The sequence below is a fragment of the Colletotrichum spaethianum genome, assembly GCF_022836535.1.
Source record: "Colletotrichum spaethianum MAFF 239500 DNA, contig13, whole genome shotgun sequence".
NCBI lineage: Eukaryota > Fungi > Ascomycota > Sordariomycetes > Glomerellales > Glomerellaceae > Colletotrichum > Colletotrichum spaethianum.
Genome location: NW_026054783.1, coordinates 984152 through 995153, shown reverse-complemented (window position 1 = coordinate 995153; position 11002 = coordinate 984152). Strand labels below are relative to the sequence as shown.

General features: G+C 54.6%; 4 protein-coding genes and 1 non-coding gene across 5 annotated transcripts; 2 read left to right on the top strand and 3 right to left on the bottom strand.

Annotated features, from left to right (window-relative positions):
* Window positions 1-627: 627 nt before the first annotated feature.
* ColSpa_05952 (protein rad9) lies at window positions 628-5868 on the bottom strand (the record flags this gene model as incomplete). Its single annotated transcript, XM_049272164.1, has 1 exon — window positions 628-5868. One exon carries the CDS (start codon window positions 5866-5868, stop codon window positions 628-630), a length of 5241 nt encoding a protein of 1746 aa, XP_049128121.1.
* An 89-nt stretch (window positions 5869-5957) lies between these two features.
* ColSpa_05951 (uncharacterized protein) lies at window positions 5958-6362 on the bottom strand (the record flags this gene model as incomplete). Its single annotated transcript, XM_049272163.1, has 2 exons — window positions 5958-6151; window positions 6209-6362. The coding sequence occupies 2 exons, from the start codon at window positions 6360-6362 to the stop codon at window positions 5958-5960; spliced, it is 348 nt and encodes a 115-aa protein (XP_049128120.1).
* A 1219-nt stretch (window positions 6363-7581) lies between these two features.
* On the bottom strand, window positions 7582-8707 carry ColSpa_05950 (deoxyhypusine hydroxylase; the record flags this gene model as incomplete). The annotated part of the gene is made up of 2 exons (XM_049272162.1): window positions 7582-8092; window positions 8190-8707. 2 exons carry the CDS (start codon window positions 8705-8707, stop codon window positions 7582-7584), a joined length of 1029 nt encoding a protein of 342 aa, XP_049128119.1.
* A 410-nt stretch (window positions 8708-9117) lies between these two features.
* On the top strand, window positions 9118-9199 carry ColSpa_tRNA_158. The gene is given in 2 exon segments: window positions 9118-9155; window positions 9165-9199. It is a non-coding gene; the product is annotated as a tRNA-Gln (tRNA).
* A 573-nt stretch (window positions 9200-9772) lies between these two features.
* ColSpa_05949 (cytosolic Fe-S cluster assembly factor NBP35) lies at window positions 9773-10804 on the top strand (the record flags this gene model as incomplete). The annotated part of the gene is made up of 1 exon (XM_049272161.1): window positions 9773-10804. One exon carries the CDS (start codon window positions 9773-9775, stop codon window positions 10802-10804), a length of 1032 nt encoding a protein of 343 aa, XP_049128118.1.
* Between the last annotated feature and the right edge of the window lie 198 nt (window positions 10805-11002).

Below are 11002 nucleotides of genomic sequence, written 5' to 3'. Positions count from 1 at the left end.
AGCAGCACGCGGCATAGCTTCATTAGCAACTCTTGATGCATGCACAACATCACAGAAAAACAAGCACACAGCCGCCGCATTTGACAGTCGAGATAGTGACTGTATATTTCAAGCAACTTTCAAACCCCTCGCAAGCTAGCTAAGCGAGAGGGGGAGTAGGTATCATTCCAAAAGTAAAAAAACGAAGACGACGCTCCCTTCCATCCATAGGAGCACATCTTGCCCATAAAACCTCCCACGCTTTCTCATTCCCGGCTCATTAAATGTAGAACGCCCCTTGTTTTGTTTCGAGTCCCAGCCAATGCTTGGCAGGGAGGAAAAAACACACTCGAATCATGTGTAATATAAGAACGGCAAGCAAGACCAAGTGCAACACCATGCATCGAGCCTCATTTTTCTTCTCCGTCTTGATGCAACCCCCTTTTACCGTTGATGTCCTGTATGTGTGCAATGCGATGATTATGATGGTGTACATGTACAATGGAAAGCAAGCCGATTGAGTGAAGAGAGAGAGACATGTCTTCTTTGCTGCCCGCAATCTATAATCGCAGCTGCAATCGCATCCATTGCGGCAAATCACAAAAGTGTGTGCACAAGGAACATAATCCAGATGTCGTGTCTGAATGCTCACATAAAGTCCATGTCATCCAGGTCGCCGTCGGCATCGTCCTCGAGTTCGGCTAGGACAGGGTTCTTGCGTGGTCGGCCGCGTCCTCTTGCTCGAGACGTTGAGCGGGCTCTCTTCTTGCGGTTTCCGGGCAATGAGCCAGCCTTTCTCTTCCGGCCTCTACCATCGGCTGTGGAGCCATCGTCTTCACCCTCGCTAGGCGTGCCGGCATCTTCGCCATCAATGTCGTCTTCGTCGGCCACCTTGAACTCTTTGTCGACGTTCATCAACTCCACAAAGGCCTTGCACTTCGCCAACGTAGCTTCTTGCGACGCGAGTCCGGTCATGTGCGAGTTGACTTCCTCCCAGAACTTGTCTCCTGTCACGCCTTGGACCTTGGTAGGCGCTTTGCTGAGGTCTTTCGCTGCTAGCTTCGTCTTCGTCTCGCGCTTGCTGCCTAAGCCGTAGAGACGCCGAAGGTAGGTTCTAGCTTCCCAGAGGCAAAGCAGTATAATGGATCCAGACGTGAGCTGGCGAAGCCTCTTTGGGGGAATGGTCAGCTGGGGTTGTGTTGGCTGTCCATCGCCCTGCAGGTCATCTGGTTTGTCCATGTCCATGCGCACGTTGAATATCTCAGATTCGATAACGTGCGCCATGCTGGATCCGGTTGTCGAAAACAGCTTTTCCATTGCATGAACCGTTACCAGAACTTCTCCAACCGTCACGTAGTCGAAGTAAGCAAGGTTTTCGATCATAAACCTGGCATATTCGACATGCGGGGGCAATTGTGCGGAAACGTCAAGCTTTGAAGGGTCGAAATCGGCCTGGAAAACGAGTTTCTCCAGGAATTTCTGTCGGTTCTTGGACTTGCTGACTTTGAGGACTTCCATCAAAAGATGGAGCTTCGACTGGAATGGGTTCGTGGTTGCGCCACGAGTATCCTTAACAATATCTCGCTGATACTCGTATGCAGCTTGGATCGCCCTAACGTATTCTCGCTCGATGACAGTCTCGTGTTTCTCATGAAGCGCTCGGTGCTCCATAAATGCGACCTCGGATATCTTGGTCATTGACGAAGTCTCCAACGTGATCAGGGTTACGCCTGTTTCCTTGGGATGGACGAGACCCTGGCGGTTGATGCTGCCGAGAACCTCAACCGCTAGGAAGGCGTGCTCATCTTGAGATGACAGAGCGATCCGAGTGATCTCTTTAAGAAAACGCTGGGTTGTCGCACTTGCCACGTCGTCGTAATTCGTTCCACCCATGACAGTCAGCTCGCGCTTCTTGTCACCCTCGGGACCAGCGGTGGCGGCGGCAGTAGCAGCCTCAGACCTTTTTTCTTCGGTGATGAGGAATTCCTTGAAAGACCGGAGGATCGTACTCTCCAGTGCTGGAACTCTGGCCTCAAACACTTGCTGGAACTTGGTGTAGACATTTGGCGAGACGTAGTTTCGAGGATGGGCTTGGCAAATAAGACCGATGGCATCAAGTGCATGCTTCCGGGCCTCCATGACCTGCGACTCATCGGCCCATGGCGAGAGGTTGTCGACCATGAGCTTTGCAACCGATGTGCCCGAGTACTTCGGGAAGATCTTCTTGAAAACGTCAATCTCGGAGTCCAAATCACAGTGCTTGCCAACCATCCCCACAATTGTCGAGTATCTGGCAAACTTCATGAGCTTAGTGGCATCCATTTGCGTGTTCCGCATGCTGGCGACTCCGCGCAAACTGGACGCGCCTAGATAGGCCAGCTTGTCGCGATTGTCCAAGAGGTCGGCAATGATCCACAAACAGGCAACAACATCGTCCAATAAGTTCTTGCTAAGCCTGCCAACGGAATTCTGCAGCTGCTCTCTCACTTCGCGGAGGAAGTCGGCGTATTTGCTAGAGAGCTGCGGCAAAACCTGGCGGTAGATGACGGTAACAGCTTTGAAAACAGCCAGATCATCAGCACCGCTGATGCTAGCAAGATGGGGCTTAAGAAGTCTAATCTCCTCGAAGGTGAAGAGCTTCGCGTCTGCCTTGGCAAATATCTGCAAGACTTGCAGTGCATCTCGTCCAGGAGGAACTGCCGGGTCGTCTGAATCCAGGTTGTCAATCAGCTCGAACATCTTTTCGACCAGCTTCATGCTGACTCCAAACGGCCCGTTGTGAGCCTTGTTCTGGCCTCCAAGGATGGATTGAAGCACTTTGTCGAGGACGGCACCAACATTTCCAGACTTAACTGTCTGAATCATGAGGGCGACGTGATCGGTCAAAGATGTCTTAAAGGCAGCCGTATCATCGACTTGGTAAAACGGAGCGAACCAGACCTCTTCAATCATCTGGCGAGCTAGCTCTCGCACACCTTCGTCCGGATCCTGCACACGGTGAAGCAATCCGTTGGCGATAGTGCTGCGAATTTCCCGGCTCTGGTTGCGAAGATAAATGTCTCGAGCCAACTTCATTGCTCTCTTCCGCACGCCGATACCAGAGTCGATAAATCTCTCAATGATTCTCTCCGCCATCTTATCCTCAAGCCTCGGGCGCAGACCAATGCACTTGCCCATCAATCCGATGGCGGAATCCCGCACTTGAGGCGAAGAATCACTCGAGCAGTTGATGATTAGATGAACGACTACAGAGTCACCGTCCAAGATGGCGGGATCGGTCTCCAAAAGCTGGTTGATGCTCTTGAGACTCTTGCTGCGGACGGTAGCCTGGTCACTAGCCATGGCATTAAGGAGTACATTGAGCATAGCTTTGAAATGTTCGCAGAATGGCGAACGCAGGAGGATGATTGAGTGAGCCAGCTTGGCATGATTATTGGTGACGTCTTTGAAAGTGTATTCGTTGGAGAGCCATCGTCTGTCCTCAATCATCATGCGAAGCCGAAAAGCCAGACGCCCGAACTCTTGGTCGAGAGAATCGTAGGTCTCCTGCATGGCATCGTAACCGGAGAAGATTCTCTGTGCCCAATCTGCGATTAGGAAAGATATGGCGCCTTGCAAGTGAGGATCGTCGCCAGAGCGCCGCTGGAGATGCTCAAGTGCTGTTCGATACGGCCCGGACCATGAAACATCGTGCTCGATACGGGTCTTCTGCTCCAATGCGGAGGTCGCCAAATCCGAGAGATAGCGAGAAAGCTCATTAGAATCACTGCCATCCATCGAGTAGGTAATCTTGCGAACATGTGACCGCAATTTGGAGACTGCAGCACTCATGACCCCGAGGAGTTCAAGAGCCATGTTCTTGGCCGGCGCGGCGGTTCTGTCTCCTTCCCATAGCTTCATCATGTAGAAAGTCATTTGTCGTAGGATCAGCTCTGCAGATGGCCAGTCGGGGGAATCGAGACATTCAGTGAAGTCCTCCACGAACAGGTCGAGCAGATTGCGGTAAGGTGTATCGCCGGACTTTGTAGACTTCAGAGCGCGATTAACCATGAAGTTGACAACGTAGTTGGCGTTGTGAGTGGAGGCCTCCGTTAATGGTAATGCAACGGCCTTGAGCTCTTCTAATGCTAGCTTATGCTGCGAGGCACCCGCTTCCTCTGATTTGATGGTCGCAGCCACAGCCTGTTTGCCAGGTTGGGTCATCTCCTCGTCCTCGTCGGCATCGTCATCCGCCATCATCGCCAATCGACTGCGAGTGCCCTTCTCGTCAACCTTGCCGGAGCTGGCTTGCACGAGACGCATAATGAGCGCCGACACTGGCTGGATGCTCCCGCCGTTTGACAAGCGGAACTGACGCGCACTCTGCTTCCCGACTGGGAGCTTTTCCAGCGAAGTGAGAATGTCGTCAAAGATGCCACGACGTTGGTCAGGCTTTGCAAGAAAGATTTGGCAGAGCATCTCCATTGCAGTAAGGCGGATTCCGTCGAACCTCTGTACTCCGACGACAGAGTCTTTCTCCAGGTAAGCGTTGTCCACAAAGAGAAGACTCGATGCAGCAAATTCCAGAGTACCGAGAGCGGTATCTGAAAGCTCAATGCTTGTGACGAGCTTAGCGAGCAGTGCGAACAGCTTCTGACAGTTCGTGAGAATCGGGCCAATCGCCTTTTTATGAGGCTGCAACAATTTGAAGAGGGCAGATGATGAGCCACTGCCTCTCATCTCAACGACAGGAATGACAATGCCCTCAACAACGCCCTTGAAAACATCGGTTGACTTTTGGATGGTCTCTTCCGAGTAGATCTGCTTCTCTTCTCTGCCGCCGCACATTATCCGAAGGCATGTACGAGCTGTCTTGAGACCCATCTCGATTTCGGGCAGCTGGTTCACCCAACTCGTAACATCCGACTCGCCCCACGACTCTTCGATTCTGAAGTCGAGGTTGAGAGTGTGCGTCAGCCCCGCTTCGCTCAGTTTCTGGATGTACTGAAGGTCCTCGATGGGTGCCTGGTCGTAGCTTCCCAGATCAATCGTCTTGGAAATAGCTGTCTGCAGCTTCTGCTGCGTGGACCCTGTCAAAACGGCCTCGTTGTCGCTGTTCAGAGTGGCCACCTGCTCGTAACCCGGTTCGTTTCCGAGCACATGCCTAATAGCATCGAAAACGCTCTTGGTTAGTCGTTCAAGGTCCTGCAGTGCTGCTTCGGCTCGCTGCCGTTGGTTGAGATTTGTGCTAATATCGTCCTGTCGGCTTTGGTATGCGCCATCCTGTCTACGCATGGACAACCCTGTAGGCTCGTCGGGAGAGTCTGGTACCGCTACATCGAGGTATTCATCCTTATTGAACCCAGGAGCACGCGGCAACTCGATGGCGAAAGATGCCACCGGGACATCAGACCCCCCTGGCGTTTCTTGTTTAGGAGGCTGCATAGGAGTATGATCCATAGGAGTAGTATGAGTAGAGCCACGCTGTGTAGGGGCAGATTGCACCGGATGTTGAGGATGAGTAGGGGTCTCTTGCTTCATCACAAGTTGCGTTGGTGTAGCGACCCGAGTCACCTCAGACGGGTTGACGGTCGCTGGAAGCGAACCAGCTTGGTCAGGAACCTCCACGTATGCTTTGGGGTCGAATTTCTTAGAAGGAATCGCAACTTCAAAGCGGAAGTTGTTTCCTCGGTGAGTTTCTGCGCTCGTCGACGATTGTCTCGGCGGCAAGGCGGCTTTGGGTGTCGAAGGAGGTTGTGGAGGCTGCTGGGCAACCTGTCCGTTGACCGAGGCAGGGCCAGATGTTCCAGTAGGCGGCTTGATGAATGTTGGTGCCCTATCAAAAACCATCTTGGCCACTGGTGAAAGGCCAGCGCTGAGGCTCTGGTGGGCCGCGGAACTCGACGTCATGTTCGCATTCGGTTTGGGAACAGTCTTGAACTTGCTACGTGAGACACAGAGTTAGGGACCAACACAGGTTCAGGCCAAAGTCGATCGGCTTACAAATACGTCCGCTGGTTAGGCTTCAGATCATGAAGCACATGATCAACGGCATACTTCAAGTGCTTCAGCCCGTGATTCTGATTTTGCCCGGTGGCTTCCTTGTTGAGGCTGTCATATTCCTGACTATTGAACATATGCGATATGCTCGAAGCAAGCGAGCCGGAGCCGAGTGTCGGGTCGGGTATGAGATCTGGTGGGAGTTAGCGCTCCAGTGGGCTCAAGAAAAGTAGATGAATTGTCATTTTACCTGAAGTAAACGGAATGACGGAGGTCTGGGGAGAGTAAGGCAACGCCTCGGGCAGCGTGAACGGCCGCGCCATGGGACGCTGATCCGCAGTTGGCGGCTGCATGTAGCCGCCGTTGGGCGGACCATTCTGGATGGCCCCTTGGCTGTTGACCATGTTTTCAGTGTCCTCGGACCTAGGCCGAGCCTCAAGACATGTTATTTCGAGAGACAAGCAAAGAATCGAAGCGTTGGACAAAGGCTGATCGGAGAGGGTATTCGGAAACGCGCAAGCAGGGAAGGAGCGCTCTTTGGTGGAACTGAGTGGAAGAGAAGAAGAAATAAGGTCTTTTAAAGAAGGAAGAAGCCGATAGCATCGTCCGGAATCGAAATGGCGCAACGAGAAAGGAACAATCTCGAGTTGCGATCCGGCGTCGTCGTCGTGGATGTGATGGGAAAGTGGGAAGGTTGCGACAGCCTCGCGTGGAAGGACCCTTGTTCGTCGCATGGTCCGTGCAGAAGCTTTAGGCGGCCAACCAGTGGCCAGTTGTTCCGTTCCTGCCTGTTTCCCCCTGACCTTCGCCTTCCCTTTGTCTCGTCTGCAACTTCAGGCTGATTAGGTAATTGCTAGAGGGTCCACAGTCCCTTCAACGATAAGCACACAATCGATAAGCAAGGCAAAGAGCGCCGATAACGACGACGGCGGCCTGTCCCAAAATCTTCCCCGGCAGAAATATTTTGTCGGTTCTTTCTGCCGCGATACTCCGTTGATCACCACACTATCGGTCGGCATAGCAAAACCACACCGCACCAGCAAACATGTCTGCCATTGGAACCCTCGTCTTTTGCCACGATTGCGGCAACCTGCTTCCCGCTTCTATGGGAACGGAGAAGAACATCCTCACGTGCGACTGCTGCGGTGCTGACAACAAGGGTACGGTGACCGCCGCCAGCGCATTTTCAGCGCAAATCGAACTGACAGCCCCTTGTTAGACACCGGCTCCAAGACAATCGTCACCCAGACGAAGCCTTCCGATTTCCCCTCTCAGCTCCGACAGAAGCTGCAGTCCAACGTTCAGGCCGTCGACAGGGCCAACGTCAACACCGAGGCTACGATCAAGGAAACATGTCCCAAGTGTGGAAGAGAGGAGGTCCGCTTCACTGCTGTGCAACTCCGTAGTGCCGACGAAGGCAGCACCATTTTCTTTACCTGCGACTGTGGCTTCAAGTACGCTGTCCTCTATTCCCAACGAGCGAGCCACAATGCTGACTGACTATTTTCCAGGTGGTCTCATAACAACTGAAATACACTAAACTTTTTGCCCGTCGCTTTTAAGTACCCAATCCCACTCGATATTTACCTGTCGACCCAACCTCCAAATACCATATCCCTAGGTCTAAGCAGCCGCCTTGGCGGACTCGGGGATCAACGCATACTCGGCCTGGCCGCTGGACTCGAACTCGGCCATGTCCAACGCCACGATAACGCTCTCACGCACGACCTTCTCTTTGTCGTGGAGGAACTTCTTGAGGGTGTCCTCGACGCCCTCCTCGTCGCCAAGGCTGCCCAGCGCCTCGGCGGCCTCGTGCCGTACCATGCTGGCCTCCTCGGTGTTGCTGAGCGCCTCTGTCAGTGCGGGGATCGACGCCGGATGCGACAGCTGGCCAAAGACGAAAGCGATCTCGTGGCGGAAAAGGGCGGACGAGTCGGCGAACCCCCTGGCCAGGGCGTTCACGGCGGGGACGGCGGTCGGCAGGTCGGGCGGCGACGCGAGATCGCGCAGGGCAAACATGGCGCGGTAGCGCAGGAAGAGGGGCAGCTTCGGGTCCATGAGGGTCTTCTCAAGCTCTTCGACGGTGCGTTGGGACTCCTCCATTGGGGGCGCAGGGTCTACGGAGGTGAAGTCACTGTGGAACAAAAGGAGATAGGCGTTAGCATAAAGAATCACGATACCCTTTCTTTCTCTTCAAGATGTAAAGTCCACGCAGCAGTCAGGGGCCCTACCTCTTGCGCAACTTCTCCAACTTCCTTTGCTCCGAGTTCTCCCACTCGATACGGTCGATGGCGATCTCGCACGTCTCGGTGATGCAGACATCCTCGCCCTCGCGGTCTCTAAATTCCTTGAGGATATCCAGCTGACCGGCGTCGCCCAGCGCGCCAAGGGCCTCGGCGGCCTCGTGGCGGCACATGGGGTCCTCCTTCAGGTTGCGGAGGACATCGCGCAGGTAGGGGACAGCGGCAAGGTTTCCGGTCTGACCGAGGCAGTAGGCGAGCTCGTGCTTGAGCAGGGCCGAGGGGGAGGCAAAGCCGGCGGCGATAGCCTCGATGGCAGCGGTGCTGTCGGGGCCCTTGCTGTTGCAGGCGACGTGCTTCAGTGAGAAGAGAGCGCGGAAGCGGAGTGGCAGCGGGGTTGTCTCGGAAGTGACCGTCTTGCGCAGCTCGGCGATGGTCTGGGTCTGGTCGGCGGCGGCGATGGCCTCGAGCGTCTCGCGCGTCTCGGGGAGGTCTGCAGAGGGGGACATCTTGGTATTTGTCTTGTTTCTAGGGTATCGTTCTATAAGCAAAAGAGTAAGAGAGAAAAGTCAGTATGACAGCCAAGATTCGGTGAAGTGACTCAAACGAGGCCGAGCAAAAGGGGCGTGGGCCGATTCTCTAAAAGGTGGGATGGGCCAAAAAGACTTACCTCCGAGGGGTCATCTCAGTTCGGATCTGATAAAGAAACTGTAGAAATTTTGCGAGGGGCAACAGCGGGGTGGTTTAGGCTCCGATAAGATCTGCCCCTCTTTGTGAAAGGGTACCCTGTAGCCCTGCAATGGGTGGGAACCGCAACGGAGCAGCGCGGTTGAACTAAGTGCAGTTGGTAGTGGGGTTCCACGTGATGCAATATAGAATGTAAATTCTGATGGATTCACAACGTTCAATAGATGAAGATGGTCTATTAGTCTAGTTGGTTAGGACGTCGGATTCTGATCTTGGAATTTCCGTAGGCCCAGGTTCGAATCCTGGATGGACCTTGTTTTTTGCCCTTTCAGACTACGATGTCCCTGCGTCTGGTTTTGAGAAACTCAAGTTGTTGAAAAAAGTTGCTTTTGTTTGCAGGCGAGAGAGACTCTGCGCTGTCGACAGAGTCTGCACCTTCAAGTTGCACCGGACGTTGATGGGTGACTCTGACTTTATTAAGTGGGGTTACCACCTCCGCAGGACCGTCCACGGCTTTGAGGCGGTTTCGCCACCACTCACAGCAACTCATTTTGTCAACCACTTCCTGTTATTTACAGAGAAAGCCACTTCGACGACACAGAATCTCAAACCTTGGAACTGAAACACATTAAGAGAAGAGTTTTCCTTCTGTAAGTATAACCACTTCTTCCCCCAGGGCTCCAAGACCCATCTTTTCTGACGCTTGGTAGAGAACGGCTCTTGAATCCCGCTTATCAATCAACTTCACCTCACTTGGCCTCAAGTGAAGGCCGGTTCCGGACCTAGAATCCCGCCTTGAGGCAACCTTCGCCATACCTTTAACCTCGAGGGATTTCGCCCGCCTGGAGACATCTTCTCACCAAGCAACTCACCTCGCGCCTCCCAAAATGGCACCCTCGTTGGAAGAAGACCCCGAGTCGGTCCAGGACGTCCTCTCCAACCCACTAAAACAGAAGCCCTCCCTGGTCGCCCCGGAACCAGAACACTGTCCCGGCCCCGAGTCCGCGGCGGCAGGGACGGCCGACTCCTGCGCCGGCTGCCCGAACAAGGAGATCTGCGCCGCGACGGCCACAAAGGGCCCGGACCCGGACATTCCCATCATCTCGTCGCGCCTCTCCTCCATCGCCCACAAGATCCTCGTCCTCTCCGGCAAGGGCGGCGTCGGCAAGTCCACCTTCACGACCCTCCTCGCCCACGCCTTTGCCACGAACCCGGACAGCAGCGTCGGCATTATGGACACGGACATCTGCGGGCCCTCGATCCCCAAGATGCTCGGCGTCGAGTCCGAGACGATCCACGTGTCCGGCGCCGGGTGGTCCCCCGTCTGGGTCCTCGACAACCTCGGCGTCATGTCGATCCAGTTCATGCTGCCGGACCGCGACGCCGCCATCATCTGGCGCGGCGCCAAGAAGAATGGCCTCATCAAGCAGTTCCTGAAGGACGTCGAGTGGGGGCCCCTTGATTTCCTGCTGGTCGACACGCCGCCAGGCACGAGCGACGAGCACCTTAGCGTCAACACGTTCCTCCGCGACAGCGGCATTGACGGCGCCGTCGTCGTCACGACGCCCCAGGAGGTCTCGTTGCTCGACGTCCGCAAGGAGATCGACTTCTGCCGCAAGGCGGGCATCCGCGTGCTGGGCCTGGCGGAGAACATGGCGGGTTTCGTCTGTCCCAAGTGCACAAACCAGAGCGAGATTTTCCGGGCGACGACGGGCGGCGGCAGGGCGCTGGCCGAGGAGATGGGCGTGCCGTTCCTGGGGAGCGTGCCGCTGGACCCGCGCATCGGCATGGCGTGCGACTACGGCGAAAGCTTCTTCGATAGTTTCCCAGATAGCCCCGCGTGTTTAGCGTTCAAGGAGGTGGTGAGGAATGTGAGTAAGGAAATCGGTCTGAACGACAAGGACGTGTTGCCCGAGTAGACGGAGCATTGCCTGCCACTTTTTACGAGTTTATGTCTTGGACCAAAATAGAACAAAAATGATATCCCCCTTGAATACGGCGTGGGCTCTACTGTTGAAGCATCTGTATTATGTACGCGAACGCTGCATACCGCCGTTCTGTTATCCATAATGACGGCCAGCCTGTAGTCCTTCTCGACCGTCTATATGTGCTTGACC